This window comes from Antechinus flavipes, chromosome 3 (genome assembly GCF_016432865.1).
Source record: "Antechinus flavipes isolate AdamAnt ecotype Samford, QLD, Australia chromosome 3, AdamAnt_v2, whole genome shotgun sequence".
In the NCBI taxonomy this organism is placed as follows: Eukaryota; Metazoa; Chordata; class Mammalia; order Dasyuromorphia; family Dasyuridae; genus Antechinus; species Antechinus flavipes.
The window spans coordinates 208,598,751-208,623,891 of record NC_067400.1 but is presented as its reverse complement, the minus strand read 5'-3'; the positions used below and the strand labels follow the sequence as shown (position 1 = coordinate 208,623,891).

The following is a 25,141-nucleotide window of genomic DNA, read 5'->3' as shown; positions in this document are numbered from 1 at the left end:
TGATAGTAGCTGCATCATAATCTCTTCTCTCCAACTCCATGTTTCCCTAATCCATTTATTTCTTTATGGAATGACTTTCTTCTCCTCTTCTCCATTTAGCAAAGTTCTTGCAGTATTTAAGGCTAAGCTCAAATCCAACCTTCTGAATGCAGTGTAGTAAAGAACAAGGAATTCTGAATCAGTGAAAGGACCCAGGTTTGAATTCTGGCTTTGAGATTTACTACATATGTGACTTAAGGCAAATTAATTCAACTTCTCTGCATCTCATTTTTTTCCTTTGTAAAATTATGGGCTTGGACTAAATGATCTCCTCTAACTTTACATTGGTGTGATAATCAATATCATTCTTGTGGGGTCTGCCAAGGGGAGTTCTCAGAGAGTGGAATGAGTTGATTTACTAGAGATTATTAACCAAAGTTTGGATGATGGCTACCTATAGAGCATAAGAATATTCTTATAAATAATGAAAACTGGAAGTTATATGATGCTTTAAGGTTTACAAAACACTTTACAAGCATTATTTCATTTGACCCTTAAAATAACCCTGAGAGTTTTTTTTATTATTTTTTTATATTTATTTATTATATTTATATATTTTATTATTACTCTATTTTACAGAAATTGAGGCTGAGGGTAGTTGAGTAATTTGCCCAGGGTAACATGGCCAAAAAGGTATCATAAGCTAGATCTTCCTTTTGTATGTCCAGACTCTGACCCTTATATAATACCTAGCAGTACATATAAGAACCAGCTTAAATACTCCCAGAGGTTGCTTCTAACTATGAGAATCTTTGATTCTTTTTCTTCTTTACTACACCGCAATTTCTATTATTATCATCTACTTTGTACACCATTTTAGTTCTATAATTAAAACATTTATTTCTGAATCTATTAATATATACATATATATTGAATTGCTTGGTTATACACGAATAAAGCAATTTGCTATTTAATTTGCTAAATTATTCCTATTCTTGATGCTGGATTACATTTGTTTGCTAAACATAGTCCAGATTCCAGGTTTCATGGGCAGAAACAGATGATCCAGTGGACTAAAAGTCAATAAATTCTACTTTTATTACTGACAATAAAAATTAGCATTTTAATTACTTTTACAACTTGCTGCCCAGCATTTTTATGTTTGGTTTCCTCTGCATAATATCACCAAGTAAAGAGATGGACTCAGGTTTGAAACTGTTTTGTCAAATTCAATAGGTAGGTCTGTGCCCATGCTACCATGGCATGGTATATAGTATAGTAGTTTCCAGATATCTGGTGCCTTTACTTGTAGATAATGTCAAATATCTGATTTTTACTTGTCTGCTTCTGAAATTCCATTTTTGTTCCTTTTTATTTTTCCCTTTCAAATTATGGACATTTCATTCAATGAATTGTAATGGCAGGCCTGCTATCTGAATCACTGTGCCAGGCACAGTGAGAGGTACCAGAAACAAAGTAATTGGCACACAGTTGACATTTAACAATTTTTTATTGACTGACTAGTCCCTGAATTCAAGAAACTTAAAAATCAAAATGGGAAATTTGCTCTTTTTGTGGAAGAATTTTTGCATTTTATTTTTGCAATGTTATTTTTTTTCTGTTTTATTATTTCTTCCCATAGCAGCCTCATTAATTTCATAATCATTTATTAAGTGATTATAATGCCCCCATCATTAAGGATGCAAATACAAAAATAGTTCCTGGGCACAAAAATCTTACATTGTAGTAAATAGATGGTATAGTAGATATACACGACCTGGAGTCAGGAAGACCTAAGCTCAAACACAGTCTTTAGTTAGTAACTGCGTTGGACAAATCGCTTAATTTCTGCTTTGCTCAGTTTTCTCAACCATAAAATAGGAATGAAATAATAGCACCAACCTCTGTGCTATTGTCAGGATCAAATGAAATAATATTTACAAAACAATGAGCATAGCTCCTGGCTAGTAAGCACTTAATAAAAGCTCTAATCCCTTCCTTTTATTGGTGATATAGATTAGTATCATTTAATAGAGTGCCAGTTTCTCTGATCTTACTATGTTAAAGATATTGGATATGGAAGTTTATGTTAGGATTTCTCAAATTCCCTGTATTAAAAAAAAAAAATGCAGTGGTAAGAGATTTTAACTCCTAAAAATGGTAATGAGTTTCTATCTCTAACTTTGAATATGGTTACACACAGGTTACTAGAGCCTACAGCACTCTATTTCAATAGTCACTAATTAGGCACTGAGGACATTCAGAGCTTCTCATAATGGAAATCCTGGAAAAGACACAAATTTTAAATAAGACACAATCTCTCTCCTTCATGGAACTTAAGAAGGATATGTGCTACATAGGTAAATAAGTAAAATATCAAATAATATGTGGTAAGTACACAAGAAAGGTAGAGATTGAAGTGGGGGGCAGAGATGAAGAAATTATTATTGGCTGGGGAGATAAGGAAAGCTTGATTATAGAGTAGCTGAATTAAAAGATTAATAGGATTTTCAACAAGAGATAAGGGATAAGGGAATCCAAGTATAGGTAATATTGTGGATGTTAGCATAGAAAAAAGAACTTTGATAACTGCAAAAAATACATTCATCCTCTATGTCACAACATGAGGACTATATTCTTGTCCAACAGGAATGCAAATAAGAAATAAAAATAGGGAAAAGAGAGCTACTATTGCTGATACACCACATGTGCCACCAATTTCCCCTAGTTCTGAGATAAATTAGATTTAACCTATATTTGCAAAGGAGGAAATGAGATGCAATGAGACTGGACCTAACATCTCCATACTAAAAACAGTCCTTCAAATCCTTTCCATTCATTCTTCTTTTCAAAAGCATTTATTGAATACATCAAGTTCATGGCCCTAAACTTGGACTATGAGAAATAGGAAGAAAACAGTCCCTACCTCCAGAATATCTGGTTGAAGAAGAAAAATATGCATGTATAAGACTCATATGAAATGAATCCTCATACTTCTTAATCCTTGTCTCTTTTTTTTTTTCTATTTTTGCATTTAGCAGAAATAAAAGTTCCTGATAGATACTGAAGTTATTATCACCATCAAATATTTACTGAGCATCCTCGGGGTGCATAGCACTGTACTAGACACTGTTTTGAATAAACATCAATGAACAATGAACCGGATTCATTAATACCTTTTTCTAGCGGTAGGCTAAACAATATCTTTCATTGCTTTTTTTTTTTTTTTTTTTTTGGCATCTCCTTCCCTTCTTGTTCTATTCCTCAGCATCTAATCTACTAACTTTATATTGACAGCAAAAATAAAAACAGATAACCTGCTTTTTAAAAATACATACACATACATACAGATGCACAGATATATATGTGCATATACATACACACACAGATATTTTCTTTCCTATTTTTCTTTTGGCATAGAAGTATATTGTCTTTCCCATCTAGCCTCTTATTCTTTTGCTTCCAGTTCCATCTTTCCCATAGTTCCCAAGCTCTTCTTCCCAAAGACTTAAGTTTTCCATAAGACTAGAAAGAGTGTCTACTAAGAAACAAAGTCTAGCTTAATTACCTGAATTCATTGAAAAATGAAAAAGAAAATCTATGATGTTCTTTTTAAATACTAATCACTTGTTAAAATGATATTACAAAAACAAAATGAAACTACAGAATGAATTCTAAGGAGTTAGGATTAGAGAAAGACCAATTAATTACTGAAAAGTCTGAAATATAGAATTTTTAATAAATGCATTGTATTACTTTTATATAGTCAGAATAATGCCAAGAGCTAAAACTATACTATCAAGTGAAGGTCCCATATGGCCTTTTTTTAATGAGTAGATAAAACTCAATTATAATTAACACTATTATTCATTTACACTATAGTCAATGTGATAAAGCATATTTGGTTTCTAAAAGCTTGACTTTTTCCCATATGAAATATTTGTTATCCTTTTAATTTACTGATCAGATTCCCTCTGTAATATTTACTGTCTGTGTAACATGGGCCAGTCAATGTACCTCCTTGGTCCTTACTTCCTTCATCAATAAAATTATGAGATTGAATGAGACAGATGACCTCTAAGGTCCTTCAGAGATCATATATGTGACTTTTTTCCCTCTCCAGGTCATATTTTTCACAAAGTCATTATCAATGAAGTCCAATTAAAGAGATTTTAAAATAAATTATGGGTCTTCCCTTTAGTACCATGGTATTTCATAACTTCTCTGTCACCTAACATACTCCTTCTATGTCTCTCAGACTGTAATGTTTGAATATCTGCCATTTATCATCATAACATTTATCTTCATCACTAAGAACTTTGTATGATAGTACTGAATGCTAAGTATAATGAGGTACTTTTTGGTGTAAATTCATGAAGTGCTTTAAGAAGAAAAAAAGAATTGAATTCAATCAGTGACCTTTTTTTCAAGATATTTATAATCCAGGATTAACTGATTATCTCTTGGGAATAAGAATCTTGGGTGTTAAACTCCTTCAAAAGCAGTTATGATAGATTAAAAGAGGGAGTGAGGGAGAAAGGGAAATACTTCAAAGGAAATAAAATACTGCTAGAGGTAAGCACACTGACTATTGCAGGGAACAGATGGAATCACCCTGGAGTAGTTTATCTCACAATGGTACTGCACATCTCTTTATCCCTAAAATGATCACTGTATTATGTTCCCTATGCCATAATTTAAGTATGTGATGATGACAAATTAATGATAATAAGAGCTAACTTGCATAATTCTTATTATGTGCTAGGCAGTAAGCTAAGCATTTTACAATCATAATCTCATTTGTTCATCACAAGAACTTTCAGATATAGGTACCATTATTGTCCCCATTTTACAGACAAGGATATTGAGGCTAAAAGAGGTTAAGTGACTTACATAGTGTCAGACAATTAGTAAGTGTTTACATAGTGTCAAACAGCTAGTAAATGTCTGAGATCAAATCTGAATTCAGGCCTTCCTGACTAAAGGCCCAATTCTCTATCCAGGGCACACCAAGAAAAAGTTGTTATATTGAGTAAGTAATGCATTTTAGAAAGCTCCTTTTTCAAAGAGATTAAAATTGTTTTTAAGGTTTGGGTATTCAAAGAAATAAAATTCAGTAATCTGGAAATTTCATCTATCTGCTCATTCCCTAATGATAATGGATAAGTAAAATGTTCTATCTCAAAATAACTCTACTGTCATTCAATATAGCTTTCACACAGATATAAATGCTTCACTTATGATAATCCATTGTGTCAATCTGTTTAGTAGTATTTTTTTTACAATTACAGTAAAGATAGTTTTCAACATTCACTTTTGTAAGAGTTTGAATTCCAAATTTTTACTTCCTCTCCCTTCCTTTTCCTTCCTCTTCCCCTCTCCCCTCCCCAAGACAACAAGCAATCTTTATAGATTATACATGCGCAATCCTATTAAACATATTTTCTATTAGTCATGATGTGAAAGAAGAATCAGAACAACAGGGGAAAATTCTGTTATGTCAATGTAAATATCACCTGCTTTAATTCATTAAGAGAGAATAATGTTTTCCCTTCAGCTAAAAGATGGCATTTCAAAAGCAAATTAGACCATCCCTATATTATTTCTTTGTCAATCATTACTTATCATAGACCATAAATAAGAAAATAGATGAGGGCACTATATATAACCTGTGGATTTTTTTTAGTAATTTGAAACTTTAAAATTAAAATAGAATTTTCTTAGTCATTAAAAAAAAATTGTCAAAAGAAGTAGTTTGGTTCTAAAGAATAATCAATTAAAATATAGTTTCTGCCCCAATACTTCAGACAGTCAGCTTTTATTCCCTGAGAATTATGATTCTCTAAGTGCTCAGTTCACCACAAAATGGATGAAAAGTTAATTACTGGATTATGATGATATTTAAGCCAAAGATTCAAAAAGAGAACCCACCCCTAAAACTGAATCCTATGGGAAAATGAATAATTACAATTTAATTAGTCTACCTGTACTGAATTGAGATGGAAATAGTTGATTTTGCTGCTTATTACTATTTATTATGGGAATATATAAATATATAATATAATATATAATATTTGGCTATATCAAGATTACAGTAAATTGGTGATGCATTCTGTGTCTGTAATAAGCTAAATCACTGGGTTTTGTCCCAAATTATGAACTTGCTTTAGACATGGATTTCTATAATCAAGTCATAACTTTCAAAAATATTGGGGAAGTATATTATGACAACTATTATTGATCAATAACTATTATTCATCACCATAGTGTTTTATTATGGAATCATAGAATCTTAAAGCTGGAAAGAACATTGTAATATATATATATATATATTTCATTTATAAATATATATATTTATTTATAATTTATACATATATATAAACATATATTATGTATATATATATATATATATATATATATATATATATAATATAGTTCAACCTTCTATCTCATTTTTAGGAATTTCTTGCTTCTATTAAGCTAAAATTGGTCTTCCTTTAACTAGTGATCTTCTGCAAGCTAAAATTATTTTCTTCGAACATTTTTATAAACTCTTCGTCATCCTGATTATTCTTCCTTGAATATGATACACAGGCTAACTTGTCAGTGTACTGTTTAAAAATGTAACAGGGATGCACATTAACTCACAATCCACCTGTACCTATTAACATTCACACTCAAGCTCTGGGTCCATTAACTCTTCCCTACACATTCTTTTCTCATGCAGAGACTCAGAGTGGTCCCAATCAGATGTTTATGTCCATCTGGACTTATCCATTACACTTCCAAAAAATGTTCCATGGACATTAGCATAAAATCCAAAGCCTACAACCTCTCCAATCAGCTATATAGCTAATTTGTTCTGCTTCTGTCTGATTCTTCATGTACCCAACATGAAACTGACTCCATACCTTCTGCTTTGACAACATTCCTTTCACTCCTTCTAAATGAAAGAATAAATAAAAGATCTTCATTTGGATGTCTATCCACCCTTGCCTTCTCTTAATGTGCATTCATATACCTTTCTTCCTCATGCTAGTTCATCAGTATATAATAAGAATTATGACAATGATAATATAATGATGATTACATAGACTATTTCATTTAATCCTCACAACACCCCTGGAAGGCAAATACTATTATTATTCCCAATTTGCAGATAAGGAAACAAATTACAAATTAGTTTCAATCTCTCTTACTGCTGTGTCTTGTTCTGTTTTACTTCTTCAGTAGTCACACTGCTCTGTCACAAAACTTTGCTTCATTGATTCAATAATGATATCAATCTCCATAACAAGCACACAGGGATCAGATCTCACGATCATAATTACCCTCAATGGGACAATATTATATGCTATACTCAAGAGATAATTTATGATTATACCCAGCTATACAAATTCTGCATTTTCCCCACTCAACTGTCTATCTTCTTCAAAGTTTCTCTGTCTTAATACTAAGGTACACAGAAGGATGCTTCTGTATAGTAGAACTATCACATAATCAAATACTGGTAAAGAGAACTGAATCTGAAGTCAGAGAAACTGGTTCCAGTCCAGAATAACTGGCCCATATACAATCCATGTGGCCTTTATAAATCAAATGAGATAATCTATATAATGTGCTTTTGTAAACTTTAAAACATAATAATATTGCTATTTATTATTATCATTGAATATTGAGAAACTAAAGTGAAGAAGGAAAGGTATAGTAATGCACACTTTTAGAGATAAATATGTTTTAAATGAGTATTAGGAAAAATGGGAATCAAAATGAGAATTTTCATAGATTGTTCCCCTCATTAGGAAGAAGTGAGAGAAATAATGTCTAAGTAGAATATCAATCTACAAAATAGGGTTAATAATAGTCCCTAATTTCCGGAGTTGTTACATCAAATGAAATAATATTTATGAAGTGCTTCATCTGTGCCTGATACATAGTAAGAGCTACATAAATGCCACTTGTTATTGTCATTATTATTATTATTATTTCAAATTGAACACTCTTTAAGAAATATTTGTTGCTCTCAGGATAAAAGTCATCTTAGGCTTCAAAAATAGATCAGCTTCTTTTTTTTTTTTCTATTTCTTATTGCAAACATACTTTTAAAATAATTTTTATTATTACAATTTTTTTCATAATCCTTAATTATTCTCTATTGAATTTTGTTGTGGACCTTTGTCCCTTCTTTTTTTCTCTATCTTGGTTTGGTCATTCTTTTCTTGTTTTATACATGTTCTTACAAAGTATGGCCTCATCAATGACCTCCTTGTGAAACTACATTGATCTCTTTTGATATCTAATTTCTTTTGTGAGGAGTGGTGTTAATATAACAATTTTCTGAATTCGATAACCCATCTCCTGTCTTTGCATGTTTGCACAAACCATCCTTCATGTCTGGAGCGCATTTTGGCATGATCTCTGTTCATCTCTTAGAGTCCTAATCTTCTTTTAAGGGTCATTTCAGTTGCCATTTCTTCTATTAAGCCTTCTGTGATGGATCATTAATGTTCTCTTCCTTCCCATATTTCTTTGTTTCTACTTAGTTGTAACCATTTTCCCCTTCCTCAATACCAGTAGAGCATATGCTCCTTTGGGGCAGGGACTATTTGTATCTTTTTCATAGAGAAATTTTAAAAACTGTTGGTGGTATTTTGATCTTTGAACCAAGATTACTTAGCAAATCAATTCAGTAATCCCAGAATTAAAATTGAGGAATCTCTCACTTTGCTACCCTAGACCACCCTCCTTTTCAAAGTAGATTAATCCATTTTGCTTTTGAACATCTGAGAAGGAATACTCTTTCTGTGTATGGTTTCTCAAACAAAGAACAAGCTTTTAAATGCAATGATTCATGAAGATAAGATTAGATGATATCATCTAAATTCTAGGGACTTTGAGAAAAGCAAAGAGGGAACAAAATATCCAGCCAATTTTCAATTGGCTGTGATTTGGTTGATGACTGTAGGCTAGGATTTTCTCTCCACTACTGTCCAGGCAGATCCTTGCCACCAACAACAAACTGAGCCAAAAGGGTAACTACTGAGAAGTGAATACATGAATGTATCTGTACGTGCTTGTCCTACTCTATTCCCAAAACAAATGTAAATGATAGCTGAATTATCCATTGTTTTTAATTATCTATGCCTCTTTCCCCTCTATTCCAACAACTTCTTCTCAGCTGGCTTTGTATAGGGATAACATTAGATAATGCCATTATTTTCTCTTCACAGTTTGCCTGATAGGTCTATAATGAGAGCAGAACTCATGTGCTCATGCAAACAGATACAGTTTAAAGCAGTCATTAAAAAGAAAAAAAAATACTTGGATATGTGACATAGAAGATATTTTTTGGCATTTTTTCAGTCCAGTGAGCAAATAAAATTCTAATAGTATATTAGGATAAATTTCTGTGTTCATTGGTGATTTTTTTTGGCCATATTTAGATTTAAATGATTATTTAAATTTGGTTCTTAAAATGGGCATATGCCAAACCTTATATTTTCAAGTAAAATGCAGAATATATGAGAACAAGTAGAGAACCATTATGTCACAGGGTTCTGTTCCAAATTAATCTGATAAAAAATGTTCTTTCCCTTCCAGTCTCCCAAGTCAGCATTTATTAGTGCTGCAAAAAAGGCAAGGTTGAAGTCCAATCCTGTTAAAGTGCGTTTCTCAGAGGAGGTCATCATCAATGGCCAGGTTTCGGTGAGTTTAAAATTCTCTTCTTTGTGAGGCAGAGATTTTTTTAAGATCATGTGTATTCACTCAAATTTAATTTTTGTGATTGGAATATCAATCACTTTCTGATTATACATTTAGGTCTATTTTTAATTACAATTTCTTCTGGCCTAATTTTTTTTTTTTTAAAGATTCTATACTAGATAATAAACTCCTTAAGAGTAGGGGATCACATCTGCTACTTCCTTCAACATTGACATAAAGCCTTATACTAATGATAAATGTCCAATAAATATTTGTTGAGGTCAGTAGTTACTAACTAGGCCAAATTCAGTCAAAGTGATTGGGAATATTCTATATCTATCCCCACAGTCTAAGATATAATCTACAAATCACTAAACCAGAATTGTAATTAATTCTTGGACTAATATCAAACACATGCTCATGCACACACATACATCTTTCTTCACCTTTTTGACTGTTGAATTCCTATACATCCTTTACATCCCACCACTGATGCCATTTCCTACATGATTGTCCAGTTAGCAATGACTTCTCCTGATCTTCCATGCTTCATGTAATCCTTCATTGTATACATCTTTCAATGTACTTAGCATATAATATTTTATATATGTGTCTTAGCCCAATTGGCCAATAATAGGTGTCAATCCAAGCCTCACTTGCTCATTGTTTGGGTTTTGAAGGCTCAGAGTGTGGTTAGCAATAGTTTCTGTTTGGGTCAGAGATTCTGAAGGTCTTCCCTTCCCAGACTTGATTCTTTTGGGTATGGCAAATGAGGCCATTTTTTGCCTCAATTCTCACCTAGCCTTTAATTACTGAATGGACATCACTTCAGAGACAAACTGAGACCTGGAAAAGACAGCTTAAAAAGGCTATGATCTCTCACTGCATCCAGAGCCATTGCCAGTTTTCCTGACCTTTGTCTTGCCACTGGACTCAGATGCCTTTGGAGGAGAGAATAAACTTGATAATCTTGCACAACTCTGTCTCCTTTAAATCCAAGTCACTTGCAAATCAAGACATCACCTTCCTAATGTCATTTGTTTTCTTTGAGTAAGAAGGATGAACAACAAAAACAAGGGGAAACTGCAGGGATGATATCTTAGGAGACAGTGTTGTATAATGAATAGTGTGCTAAAGTACAGATTAGGAAGACATAAGATCATATGCATGACCATCATCAAATCACTTTATCTTTCACTTCAGTCTTCTGGAAAATAGGGATAACAATAGTATAGCTTCTATTTCTTACAGTTGTCTTGAAGCTCAAATGTTATATATGTAAACTTTCAAATTCTATGAATGTCAGTTATTAATATCATTTAAACTATGTCTTCCCCAGCACAAGACTTCATATACTCAATATTTATATTTGTTGAATGAATGAATTAATGAATGAATGTGATGTTTCCTTTAATTTCCTACAAAAAAAATTACAGGCCATTTTCAATTTTTTTAAAGTAACAACAAATATATTCAAATTTTTGTCCCTTTGAAGTTTATTTTGCTTGAAAAAAAACACACCAAAATTGTGATTATGCAAACTACTTTTCAAAATTTGCCCCCCTTATTTTGTTTACTTCAAGGGTCAATGAGTTCATTTGTAGAGATAATATTTCCACCATTATGGATCAAAACTTGTTCATTTCTTCATAGTTTTGTAACTTGCTTTGGTCATAAATCTTCAGAAGAGCATGAGGTCATAGATTTAAATCTGGAAGGAATCTTAGAGTTCATCTAAAAATTTGTATAGTAACTAATTGTTTATACCATATCTTTCTCTTTAGAATGTATGCTCTTTGAAATCAGTAACAGTGTATTGACTTTTTTTTTTGCATCCTCATAATTTAGCAGTGTCTAGCACTTACTAAACAGCTTGTTGCTGATTTGCCCAATATCACATATTTTAAATATTGCTTCTTTGAGGCAGTATTAGAACCTAAGTTTTCTTGAATCCCAAGTCCAGGGCTCTCTCCCACATCAAAAACTTTTATCATCTTGGCTAACATCTTGGGAATAGTAAGTGATACAGTCAAGATTTGAACTTAGTCATCTTTCTACCATTTCTCCATCACTGGATAGTCAACCTCTCAGTTTCAGAGTCAGAAAGACTCATTTCTCTAAATTCAAATCTGACTCAGGCACTTATCAGCTGTGTGACCCTGGGGTAGTCACTTATAACCCTGTTTGCCTTACTTTTCTCATATTATAAATGAATTGAAAAAGGAATTAGAAACAACTCCACTCTCTTTGCGAAGAAAACTAGAATCAGAGTTGAACTTGACCAAAAAAACAAAAAACAAAAAGCAAAACCCTGAACTTGGCTAGACCAGCTTTTATATGATATGATTTGTTTGTTTGCTTGTTTTCCCATGTGCAGACTTAGAGTCAGTCCAGGACCTTCCAGATATTATGCTGCTGGCAAAGTATTTGATACCTCAGGGCTACCTCCATTACATACCAGGAGGCATCATTGGCAGTTGTAGAGGATTTGTTCCTTATTGGTTTAAAATATCTATTATGGCTAGTTTGTGAAAAATTGAAGCAGACAAATTATTTTTGCTGCCATCCTCTTAACCTCAGCTTCTCCCCTCACCTATTGTGCCTCTTGCTCTTATACTGCCAGGGGTATCAATTCATTTGCCAAATACCCTAGGCCAGGGAGTTTTAAGCTTCTTTGTGTCATGAAAAACCTCTTGGTAATCTAGTGAAGACTATGGGCCCCTTCCCAAAGTAATGTTTTTAAATGGAGAAATTAAAATTCATAGGACTCAAAAAAAAAAAAACTTTTTATGTTGAAATAATTCAGATGTTTTAAATTTTTAAAAACCTAAATTGATGATCCCCAAGTTATGACCCCCCTACATTAATCTATGCTAATAGACTTCCCAGGTTATATAGAAGCATTTTACTCCATTTCAGGAAAAAATATCCATCCTAGCTCCAACCTTCCTCCAGGCTTCAGTCCTTAGATAAAACCGAAGCAGATCCATTGCTTTGCCCAAGACAGCACAGCCTGATGCTTGACAAGCAAATACCTTGTGCATCTATACAGAGGAAATTATTCCAGAAGCTGCTTTGACAGGCAGTTCTAGGAAAAAAGCAAGGCTTACTGGAGATGGTTCTTTTTCTGAGACCCAGGGCCAGCTTCTGATTGCCTCGAGCAATCCTTAAGTAGCTTCCTTCTTATAACTGGAATTAATGTCGTGGGACACAGGTTGGTGGGTTCACCCACACATATACCTTTATCACCCCTTTTCATCTCTATGATCCAACCTCCTTCTTCTATTCAAATATAAACTGGTTCGCCCAAATTCATTAGTATTTGGCTCCAAACCCATAAAATCCAGTCAGTATTCAGTCCATCAGATTTGTAAGTGAAGAACACGGTTCAATATAGTGATTCACTGAGCTCTTTCAAGTGTAGCTTATTTATATTTTGTCCTTTTCCACTCCCCCCAAATGTCAATATTTCCACTCAAAGAAAGAAAATTTAAAAGGGTACATTTCTGTAGTTCACTTGTTGGCATATATCATACCCTGGTGTCATTTTCTATTACTTCTAAACATGAAATGTTGATTGGGGACTTGAGAGAATTCTAGATGTAGGACTGGCAATCTAACTCTTCTACTTTACAGCAGAAGAAGTTGTGATAGAGCTAAGATTTGAAACCAGAGCCTCTGAATGCAAATTCATTACTTTTCACTGTACCATGTTGCTACTTCTATATATTTGGCAGCTAGATCACATAATGGATGGAATGCTGGACCTGGAATCAGAAAGATCTGCGTATAAACCCAACTTCAAACACTTATTGGCCTTAAAACCCTGGAGAAATCACTTAATCGCTATCATTTCAGTTCCCCCATATCTAAATTGGGTGTAAATTATAGTCCCTCTTCGACAGTTGTGAGGATAAAATGTGATAATATTTGTAAAATTCTTTGTAAACCTGAAAGCTCAATATAAATGCTAGCTAATGTTGTAATCCATTACTATATTAGAAACTGAAAGTATTTTCATATACTTTCTCTTCCTGTAGTATATTCAAAAAATATCCTGTATGGGTTTTTTTAAATAAAGGAAAAAAAAAATTTAAATTATCTTTAATACTGTTGTTTAAAACCACTGAGTTAATAAGTGAAACACAATATTTACTGGACTTTATTTTGTCAAAAAATAACCTCAATTGCTAAGCTGTGTTAAATTAAATATTAATGTTTGATGTAAATATTGTCACTTAAAATCAAAGCAATTATAGTAATACAATTTAGATTTTGTAATAATGCATCCAGACCCCAAAACAAATGATATAATTGCTTTTGCGTGTGACAGACTGGTCATTTATGACTTGGGACCAGAATTTCTGCCAAAACAAAACCTTTATCTTAACTTTGGTCATACTGGTAGTTGCAGGATTCTTAAGCCTTTATATCTGGTCCTTTTGGTAGGTTGTAAGACCTCCATTTCCTATTACAAGCAAGTCTTTGTGGTGTTGGAAGTAATCTCAAACAGTAGGCTCAGAAATATAGCATTCTCAGAGTCTGAGACATAAAATCATTACAGACTGATTACTTGATGTTTGAAGTACCCAGACTTCAGCTATAGACAGGCAAGATTCTATAAGAGAAAAATGTGTGAGATAGCATCTCTTAATAGTTTTTCTACCTAGAATGGGAACTATCCCAGTTGAGCCCACTGAAAGGAAAATCCTTATAACCAAGACTATTGTAGTAGCACTTCTCTCTCTTCCTTAACACTCAGTTACTTCCTGTTCACAAAATTATCAGGGCTTGTTTAAGGAACACCTACAATCATTATGTTGCTCTTCTCTATTTAAATATGTGATATATTGCTTAAATGTCAGCTCAGAGGTCTCTGAGTCATTCAAAAGTCACATCTCCACAGCATGCAACGGTACAGAAACATTAATCCAAGCTTGTGTAGAAGTGGTTAAGGTAGATCACTTAAAATCCTAGCCTGGAAAGAATAATGGTGTATTATCCTACAACAGAATCTGTATCAGATATCAGTTTACTTCCCACTCACTATAGTTCAGCTGCACTGCCTTCCCTGCTGAGCTAACAGCAGGGATGACCAGAATACAATAGATTATAGTTTTGGCTTTGTCAAACGACTGCCCATAGGAAAATTATGGGGTTTTATTCATTGTACTACTTTTACTATAGAACAACTGTTTAATTACTCAGAATGGAAAGATACTAATTTGGCTGACTTGCTCCTTTCCACAGGAAACAGTAAAGGACAATTCGCTTCTTTTCATGCCAAATGTTTTGAAGGTCTACTTGGAAAATGGGCAAACCAAGTCATTCCGTTTTGACTGCAGTACTTCAATAAAGGTAAGCCCACTTGCCACAACCTCCTGAGGCATACTATATAACTTCAACAATAACTCCTTCGAGGCACCTCACCTTTGTCTGTTCTTAATTGATTGACTTCTGTAAAATGTAAGTGCTTAAAAATTGATAAGGTTCTGCTCTGTTTTTATGCCTTAAATGCTTTGGTGAAGCAAAAACAGGAGCAGTAATCTTCATATGATTTGAGATTAATTAAAATTGTTTATATGTCATTAAGATGATTTGGTCTACTGCCAAACAACAGCATGTTTTGTCAGCAAAATCAGAAGCCAAGAAGATTAAGATGTTGCCAACTAATTGAATATCGATTACTTTATCAACCAGCAAAATAGAACTGTAGGATGATCTGATGATCGATTTCTTCTTCTGTCCACATGGTTCAGTTTTCATTTCTTAAAACTTATTTCATGGAAATGATAGATAAGTCCAAAATGAGGTGTATCTTGTGGTAAGGAATAAATGTAAATTCAAATAACATATTTGTAAGAGTCAATGTGGAAGGGCAGCTAGGTGGTACAGTGGATGGAAAACCAGCCCTAGAGTCAGAAAGACCTCAGACACTTAACACTTCCTAGCTGTGTGATCCTGAGCAAGTCACTTAATCCCAATTTCCTTGCAAAAAAAAGGGTCAGTTGTAGTAGTAGAGACAGGACTGACTTTGAATCAGGAAGACCTGGGTTCAAGATGTTCCTCTTACACATTCGCTTTGTAATCATGAGTAAATCACTCTTGGAGCCACAGACAACTCTGTAGAGCTGAAAATAAGTTAATAATAGTAATCATTGATATTTATAAAGAACCTTAATAATTACAAAGGACAAACTAGTTCATATAGTGGAGAAAGCATCAAGCCTGGAATCAAGACTGGGCAAGTCACTTTTTGTCTCAGTTTCCTCATTTGTAAAATGAGTTGGAGAAGAAAATGGCAAACCATTCTAGTATCTTTACCAAGAAAATCCCAAATGGAGCCATGAGGAGTCTGAACAATGACAACAAAAGGATTACATAGTTTTATCTTCACAAGAACCTTCTGAGGTAGAGGCTCCTACTATCCCATTTGACAGTTGAAGAAACTGAGGCTGAGAGAATGACCAAGTATTACAGTCCAGTTTGCATAGCCAGTATCTCAGGCAGGATTCATACTCAGATGAGCACAATTCCTTATCCAACACTTTCTCCACTGCATTACCTAGTTGCCTCACAACTATAGTTACTAACAGCTGCATCAGTGCAGTCTATTTCTACTCTAGGTGTTCCCCATACCAATGAATTCACATTTGTACATACACTTGTATAACATTTTACAGAAAGCTTTCACATATATTATCTTATAGAATCATAGAGCATAGATCATAATCTAGATTTGAAAGAGACTTCATATAGTCCAACCCCCACATTTTACAGATAAGGAAACTGAGGTCAATGGAGATTGAGTAATTTGTCCAAGATCACACAATAAGTATCAGAAGTGAGATTGTAATCTTATCCACACTTTTCAATTTCCATTTAACAGCCAAGAGAACGGAAGTTGAAAGAGCTCCAAATTCAAAGAGCTCATAGGTAGCAATACTGGAACTAGCTCTTGGATCTACTGACATCTGGTCCATGCTCTATCCCACCCCTCAAGAAAGCTTTAAAAATAATATATTTATGCCAAAGTCACTGATAACTTTCAGACTATTCATAGTGTGGCTAAGGAAATGATGCTTTCTTATTTGGATTCAGAAAAAATGCATATAACTTCATATTCTTTTTTTTTTTATTGAACAAAAATATTTTTGGATTTTGATTACTCCCTAATGCTCCATCAGCTAATAACAAGTCTTCTTCTTCAGGAGTCATAAAAAGGATTTCAGGATAATAAGAAGTACCTGATGATAACTGAAAGCATAAGGATGAAAGCAATCTGCGTTTAATTTTTTTAATTCTATAAAGGGTCAGGCTGCCCACACAACACACACACTTCTATTTATGTTTTGTGCAAATAACTTTCTTGAAATACAACATAAATTGCTGAGTTAATATTTGTGGCTGTGGCAGAAGGAAACATTTTATAAAAACCACTATCTACATTTGCATTGTCTATTATCTCTCTGTTTGCAAATGGCTTACTTTAAATTGCTGTTAAGCATCTGGTAATTTAGCAGGTATTAAAGCTGACAGGGAGAAGATTGATGTCAATAGTTTTTACTTCCTCTTGAATCATTTCAAAAGAAACATTTACATCCTTTATGGAAGATTATTAATTTGTAACAGGTTCCAAATGAAGAGTCCATTATTCTTCTTGCTCACCTCCTACCACAGGATGGGAAGAGGAGGATTAAAAGTTAAATCTTGAGAAATGCTTTGAGAATGATGAATTTGTCTTTCACCAGGCTATAACTGCTTTTAAACACATTTGCTATTGTTCTGTACATCAAACCTAACCAGTCAATTCACTTTTTTTCAGGTACTTCAATAGACTAAGCAGTAAGCTACATTGTAATAACAGAGAAACTGAGGCAAGATAGAGATTGGTTTTTAATATTTTAACATAGAGAGTTTAGGCTAGCTGATCTGATGGGACTCAGGTCCAAATCATTCTGACCCTGAGGAACTGAGGCAGGGAACTTATATAGGGTTTTAGCTAATTAGGGTTTGCAAATAGAATACAAAAACTGAGTATACAATCTTATAGGGGGAACAAAGACAGATAAGGGAGGCAAGGACACTGGGTGGGCAGACAAGCCATTAATTCCAGGAAAGGATTATAACTTAATACTGACGAAATAGAGGTTAAAATAAGAAGGTTAAGGGCAGGAGACAGTGAAGTGAAGGGCAATACTCAAATGGAAGGGGAATTATCCTAGCAAGAATTGAGAAAATGCACCTGCATTTTATGACACAATGATGTGTAAAGGTGATTGGAGCTCCAAGGTTTTTTCTGACTCACTTCTCATAGTCTATTGTCAAGGAAGATGGGTGGCTATAATAATTTTTTTTTTATTCAGGGCATAACACCATGAGAAAAGAAAATATATCTTTCGCTAAAATTTGCATCTTATTCCTTGCCCCATGCCCGGTATTCCAACACAGTGGCCTTCCCACAGTAAATTCTTAATAAATGTTTGCTGAAATTAATTTAGTTGAATTAATCAAGATGGAGAGGAAGGCTTTGCTGATTTCCTTATATAAATAAATATAAACTTAAAAGATGCTTTCAATGAGAATTATCTTATATCTTATTTATTAGAAAACCAAATGATTTCAAATTATAAATAATTCAGGCAATGTTGATTTCCTTGAATGTTGCTGATTGTTGTGAGAAGGCTGGGCACATGGCAAATACTCTAAGGAAAAAAAAAAAACAGGGGGGATGAATTGTTTTTTTCTAAAATAAGTTATAGTATTTACTTTTAAATTTCAATTTAATAGTATCCTGGCACACAGGAAGATAGGTGTAAATAGAAATAGTGTAGCTTTATGATTTCTCTTACACTTTATAATGAAACTTTCCCAAGATTCTTTACTCCAGACTCACAATAGGGAATAAGCTATTGCTGCTAATTTGCTATTATCATCCTTGGTGAAACAGGATGATACCCTATTATGTGTACTTTGACACACACAATAACTAGAAAAACCCAATTTAATTTTTCCCACTGTGAGCTTTGAGTTCACTTTAGGAATAGAACACAGTCAGGAAGGATGGCACATACCTGTAATCCCTGTTCCTGGGGAAGGCAAAGGCTGGTGAATGACTTGAACTCTTTGGTTGGATTAATCAATCAGCTCTCCAAATTAAGTTTGACCCCAATATGATCATCCCTCTGAGGAGACAAGGTGGTGAATCTGCTCAAGTTAAAAAATGGAGCAAGTCAAAGCCATTTATACCTTTAAAGAGATCTGTTTTGTAAATGACCTTTATACACCTAGCCCAAGCAAGATAGGTATACTCATTAAAAAAAAAAAAAAGAAAGAAAGAAAGAAAGAAAAAGAATTGGACACATATATCTTAAACACAGGAAACAATAATTGTTGAATTAAACTGAAATTTTCTTATTAGACCCATCCTAAGCAGAGGAATTAATGGGTTATTTGGGGCTCCATTTTTTAAAGGGGTATGAAGAAACTGGAGAGTAACCAAAAAAGCAAGGACTAGACAGTTAATCCTCTGATGAAATGTTAAATATCTGAGGAGGATTTATTTTGGAGAAGAGAAGATTAAGAGGGTAATACACTAGTTTTCAAGTACATAAAAAAGTGAAGAAGGGAGACTTGTCATAAATTGCTATAATAAAAGAATATGAAAAAAAGTACTCTCTAACAATACTTCCTGTTAGAAAGTATTGTTCTAACTAGAACATCCATGTATTTTTATCCATGGATGGATAAAAACTAGAATCCATGTGTGTTTATCAAATACCTTTCATGGGAGATTTTTAAGAATAGCAAAGCCTGTTTCAAGGTGGTTTAAGTGTATTCCTCCCCGGGTGGACTAGAAAATGTTATAATCCTTTCTAGTAATGTGATTCATGTCAGTAATCCACAGTTCCACATCTATACAGATTTGTCTAGTAACCTCACTAGTCCTCAGTAATGGGAAAAAAAAAAAAACTTGAGTGGTGTGGGGGGCAAGGAGGGAGAAGGGAATGTGTCTCTTGTTTCCATCACTCTGTCTCTTAAGATTCAGAAATATCTATTAGGTCTATATCCCAAAGAGATCATTTTTAAAATGGGAAAGGACTTAACTCTTTTTAATAGCAAAGTGATTCAAGCCAATTCTAATGGACTTGTCATGGAAAGAGCCATCTGCATCCAGAGAGAAGACTATGGGGACTGAGTGTGGATACAACATAGTATTTTCATTTTTGTTGTTGCTGTTTGCTTGGTTTTTGTTTGTTTGTTTGTTTGTTTGTTTTCTTTTTCATTTTTTCTTTTTTGTTCTGATTTTTCTTGTGCAGCAAGATAAATGTGGAATTATGTATAGAATAATTGCACATAGTTAACAGGTATTGGATTACTTTCTGTCTAAAGGAAGAAAGTGAGAGGAAGGGAGAAAAAATTTGAAACAGAAGGTTTTTCAAGGGTGAATGTTGAAAACTATCTGTGCATATATTTTGAAAATAAAAAAAACTTTTTTTTTAAAAGGTAGAGACCCACCTTTGGACCCACAGGTACAAAAATATTTATAGCAGCTTTTTGTGGTGGCAAAGAATTGGAAATTGAGGGAATGCCCATCAGTTGGGAAATGACTAAACAAGTATATGAATGTAATGGAATACTGTTGTGCTTTAAAAAATGAAGAGCAGGCCAACTTCAGGGGGAAAAAAAAAACTGGAAAGACTAGTACAAACTGTTGCAAAGTGAAATGAGCGGAACCAAGAAAGCATTGTATACAGCATTAACTATATTGTAGGATTAACTCTGAATGACTCAGCTCTTCTCAGCAACATACTGATCCAAGACAATTCCAAAAGACTCATGATGGAAAATACTATCCATATCCAGAGAAAAAAACTGATGGAGTTTGAATGCAAATTGAAGCATATTATTTTAACTTTTAATTTTTTTTTATAGTTTTCTCCTTTTTTTCTGGTTTTTTTTTTTTCCCCCCACAAAGCTTATATTAAATTGCTTGCTATCTTGGAAAGTAGGAAAGGATGGGAAGGAGGGAGATAAGTTTGGAATTCAAATTCTTATAAAGAAATGAATGTTAGAAATTGAATTTACATGTTAATTGGAAAAAATAAAATTACCATTTAAATTTTTTTTAATTTAAAATTTAAAAAAAGACTCAGAAATATTGCCAGCATCAAGTCTCAGATTCCGCTAAATAGAACTTAAAAATCTATAGCCTAAATTAGGACAGATTTTAGGTCACACTAGATTCATTAAAAGTGTTGCAGAAATTCTGATCACCTTTTATAATTGTTTCCTTAATAAGGATGTCATCTTAACTCTTCAAGAAAAACTTTCTATCAAGTGTATTGAACACTTTTCCCTGATGCTGGAGCAGAGGACGGAAGGAGCTGTAACCAGACTTCTCTTGCTACACGAACAGGAGACTCTTACTCAGGTCTGTGAAATAATACACTCAAGTTGTCATTAGTCATTAGTGATGTATAAGGGATTGGCCAGTTTCTCTATTATCCATCTCTTGGATGATTTAAATTAATTAACTATTTTACACACTGAAAGAAACACCAATTATAATGATCTCCAAAAGTGATTATCCACTTCAAGATATTTCCTTTTTAGTCAATTTTTCATAGGCTGTCCATTTGTCTAATACACAATTGTTTTTGAAGGTTTCTGTGACTACTTATTGGCGATGTATCTCTAAAAAAGTTCTATTTATTCTGCTGTGTTTACCTTGCTTGGGAAAATTGTTCTTTTGGAGTGTTTAAAAAAAGAAAGAAAAAAGAGGTTTCTGATATTTTTTAAATGAGGCTGTGATTGTGTCAAATGGTGTTCCATTCTATGAAGCAACCTAAGAATATTTTTGAAAACCTGAAATTCCTGCCTCAATTCTGCCCACTCTGCATATGTGAGGCTGCCATGAGTCCCAGCTTGCTTATTGCCAAGATGTCATCACCATCTGTTTGCTGATAAGACAAATAGTCCTGTTACCTGCTCCATTCGACCAGAAACTCTATATCCACAATTATTTTAGTGAGGACAACTGTGATGGCTCCAATGATGATTTTGACTCAGGATGGAAGGCAAAAGGTTGAAGTAGATATTGTCTACTCTTGGACATGAGATCAAATTGGGCAGCCCAGAGTTGGAAGAATAACCGGATAGAAATGACAAAAAAAAGGAGGCCTCTCTCCATATTGCATAGGCATTTTGGATATCAAAGAACTAAAATCTGGCATTTATCTACTCCCCATATCAGTCCCCCTACAGATCTCTGCTTCATTAGAATAGGCCAAACATATTGTGATGGACTTTATGCATTACTATTTAGATTGATCTGTATGCTCATAGGTTTTCCACATTTATATGCTATTCTTGATGCCTGCATGTAGATATAGATATACCCCCAAATACATTCAATTCCTCTCACAGTTCTTTTATCCTTGGAAACAAATGCATCTCTTTATGCTTCAGCAGTAGTGAATAACCAATGATTTACTAAATCCCCCATGTGAAATGTCAGTTGCTACAATATGAGGCTAATAAAACCAGCACTGTGTTTAATATAAACCTGTCTCTCAATCACTTGATGTCTCTAGTTGATACCTTCAGAACAAGTTAGCCTATAACTTATAAAGGAAATCTTTATGCTCATTTAGATAAGCAAAGGAGTTTGTAAAATGATTTCTAAAACTGGATGATGTTTTTTATTGCAGCAGTTTGTGTTCAGTGTTTATATCTTAGTATCTGAAATGATGGAATGGAAAAAAAAAATCACTAATCTTTTTCTGCCTAAGAAAGACCTTTGGGATCCAGAGCCATGATAGAATTCCTATTTCAAGGCATATTTCCTTTGATAGTATTTTTGTAACATAATGATCACAAATAAAATACTTATATGCTTTGAAATGAATGCATATGAAAAATCATATTCAAAATATTTTGCAGCATGACAATATGGGGAGAAATATATTTAAGAAACTATAGACCTTGAATTGTAGCATAGAAACAAACTTAGAGATCATTAAGCTTAACTCCCTCATTCTACAGATAAGAAAACTCAACAGAGTGAAATGACTTGTCTACATAACAAGGGATTTGGCCAGGATTTGAACTTAGATGTTGATTTAGAATCTAGGCCCCTTTCCACTGAGCCACATGTAACACCAAGTAACACAAAATCTTTTCCAAACATTTGAGTTTGGAAAACATCCAATGGGATTCCTAAGCAAATGTGTTTAATGCCCATCTGATTTAATATCAAACTGATATTTAGACAATTAAAATAGTATAATATTTGTGACTTATGAAGTGTGTTGTGTGATAAACAAAGTATTTACTGAGATTTCCGGTGCAAAAGTGCTTTTAGGCAGACACTAGTCTTCTTGCTATTACTTTCTTTTAGTGACTTCAAAGCAATGGTCAAATCATATTAAGTTCTAAAAAAAAAAAATCTAATCCTTATCACTTCTGCAAAGTGAAGTGGGGAAGCAGATATAGAAAGGAGCCATTATTATAACTATGATTTTTCTTTTCAACAGTTTATTCTGTGGCAGTGATTTGAATGGTGCCATAAGAGGATTTTCATTTGTCAGTTCTTTTTTATCTGCCCCTCTTAAAAAAAGAAACAAGAAGGGTCACTATGAAGTAGCAGCAATTTCAAAGAAATACCTTAGTTGCAAAAATGATTGGCCATGGGGTATACAAGTCAGTGAAGGAATTGGCTTATTCTTGGCAAGACAAAAGCATATGATTTATGATTTTACTGTCACAAAAAGTTTAGAACTGAATATTGGCTTTATCAGCTCAAGAAGTGGTAGAAAATTAAAAGCAAAAAAAAAAAAAAAAGGTGAGGGGGGGAGTCAAGATTTCAGATTATTTCAGACCATTTTAACTGATAATAAGGAGAATCTAGGGATGCTATGGATACATCCCTGACCTTTTTAGGTCAGTGTTACAAAGGGAAAATAGAATTTCTGAAAAAAATAATACTATGGTCAAAATGGAATAAAGGATGGATGTATCATTGTTTTGACCCAGCACTGAATTCTTTATTATATCTTACGACGCCCCCCTCCAGTGTACTGTTCTACTTAAAATAAGTGCTTCCCAATACAATTTATAATGTGGCTTTGAAAAATATGTAAATACTCTACTGTGGACTACTTAGAGCCTCCACCATCTCAGCTATGTATGTCAGAGTATCAAGTAAAAGAAACAAAGAATTGAGAAGAATGGATTTAAAGATGGAAAAAAGCAAGATAAAGGAGATAGTTATGAGTTTTTAAAGTTCACAAATTTTAAGAAATAAAAAATTCATTATAAAAATTTTGAAGAGTTAGAAATATTTGCCAATAACTAGGAATTGGGAAAAAATTAACCAGATCATTCTGTAATTTGTTTTTAATTTAAATTTTGTTTTGTCTTGTTTCATTAGGGTCTTAGGTTTGTTGTTCACTAAGAATGAGCTGGTTAGAAAAATGCTTTTCTTTTAATTGACTTTCAATATCTTTTAAACAATTTGGAAAGTTAAACTTGTTATTCAGATGGTTTCAAGTCATAGAATTTGTAACTAATTGAATGTATGAATCTTCAATTTGACATAAGTACCAAATCCTCCAGCAAGCCTAGTTTCCTTTGAGATATCTATCCATGGCCTTAGATTGGATTCCAGTAGATAGTGAATGTGGAGAAATACACTTGAATCCCTGTTTATACCAAGAGGTACATAGCTCAGAAAGAAAACTCAATTGTAATGTGAATACTTAAGGGAAAACAAGAGAATGAGTTTCAAGGTGTGAGTAACTAGAATAAATTTTGTATATAATAAATTTAAAATATTTACCACTTTATTAAAAGGGAAAGCATTGTTTTAGAGCATTGAAAGATTTTTGTTATTGATTCAATGTCTTAGGTGACACAGAGACCCAGCTCCCATAAGATGAGATGTCTTTTCCGAATTAGCTTTGTCCCAAAAGATCCCATTGACCTTTTGAGAAGAGATCCAGTTGCTTTCGAGTATCTATATGTACAGGTATGTAAAAAAAAAAAAATGACCAGTTTGTTATTCTAATGCTATGCACATATCTCTTTTATGCTCTTACTCAAAGAACTCTCCCATCTTCTTAACACATGCAATCTCAAATATGCTCTTTGATAAATTCAGTAAATATTTGCTAAACTCCCAATTTAGGTCAGTAATTAGTGCTAAGTGCTAGGGATAAAATTAAGAAAATGAAGACATTTCCTGACCTCAAAGAACTTACAATCAAATGGGAAAAAAGAATGCATAAAAGAAAGCTAGGAAGGGAAGTTTACTCACCAATGGACATAGAGGGCATCTTGTCCTGTGGGGTTCAAACTAAGCAGAGCTGAACTCAAAAAGTGGAGAACTAACTGAAAAGATCAGGCTCTGCTCTTTATAAATAAAAGTTTTGAACGTGCTACTCTTTTAACCTTTCAA

The 25,141-nt window shown here is 33.4% G+C and overlaps 1 protein-coding gene across 3 annotated transcripts in view; it reads left to right on the top strand.

Moving 5' to 3' along the window:
• Positions 1–25,141, top strand: part of FRMPD4 (FERM and PDZ domain containing 4) — a 743,167-nt gene that overhangs the window by 684,425 nt on the left and 33,601 nt on the right. For all 3 annotated transcript variants that reach the window (XM_051984529.1, XM_051984530.1, XM_051984531.1), the window contains exons 6-9: positions 9,580–9,684; positions 14,932–15,039; positions 20,984–21,115; positions 24,593–24,712. In XM_051984529.1, coding sequence (XP_051840489.1) covers positions 9,580–9,684; positions 14,932–15,039; positions 20,984–21,115; positions 24,593–24,712 — 465 coding nt within the window. The remainder of the gene's footprint in view (positions 1–9,579; positions 9,685–14,931; positions 15,040–20,983; positions 21,116–24,592; positions 24,713–25,141) is intronic.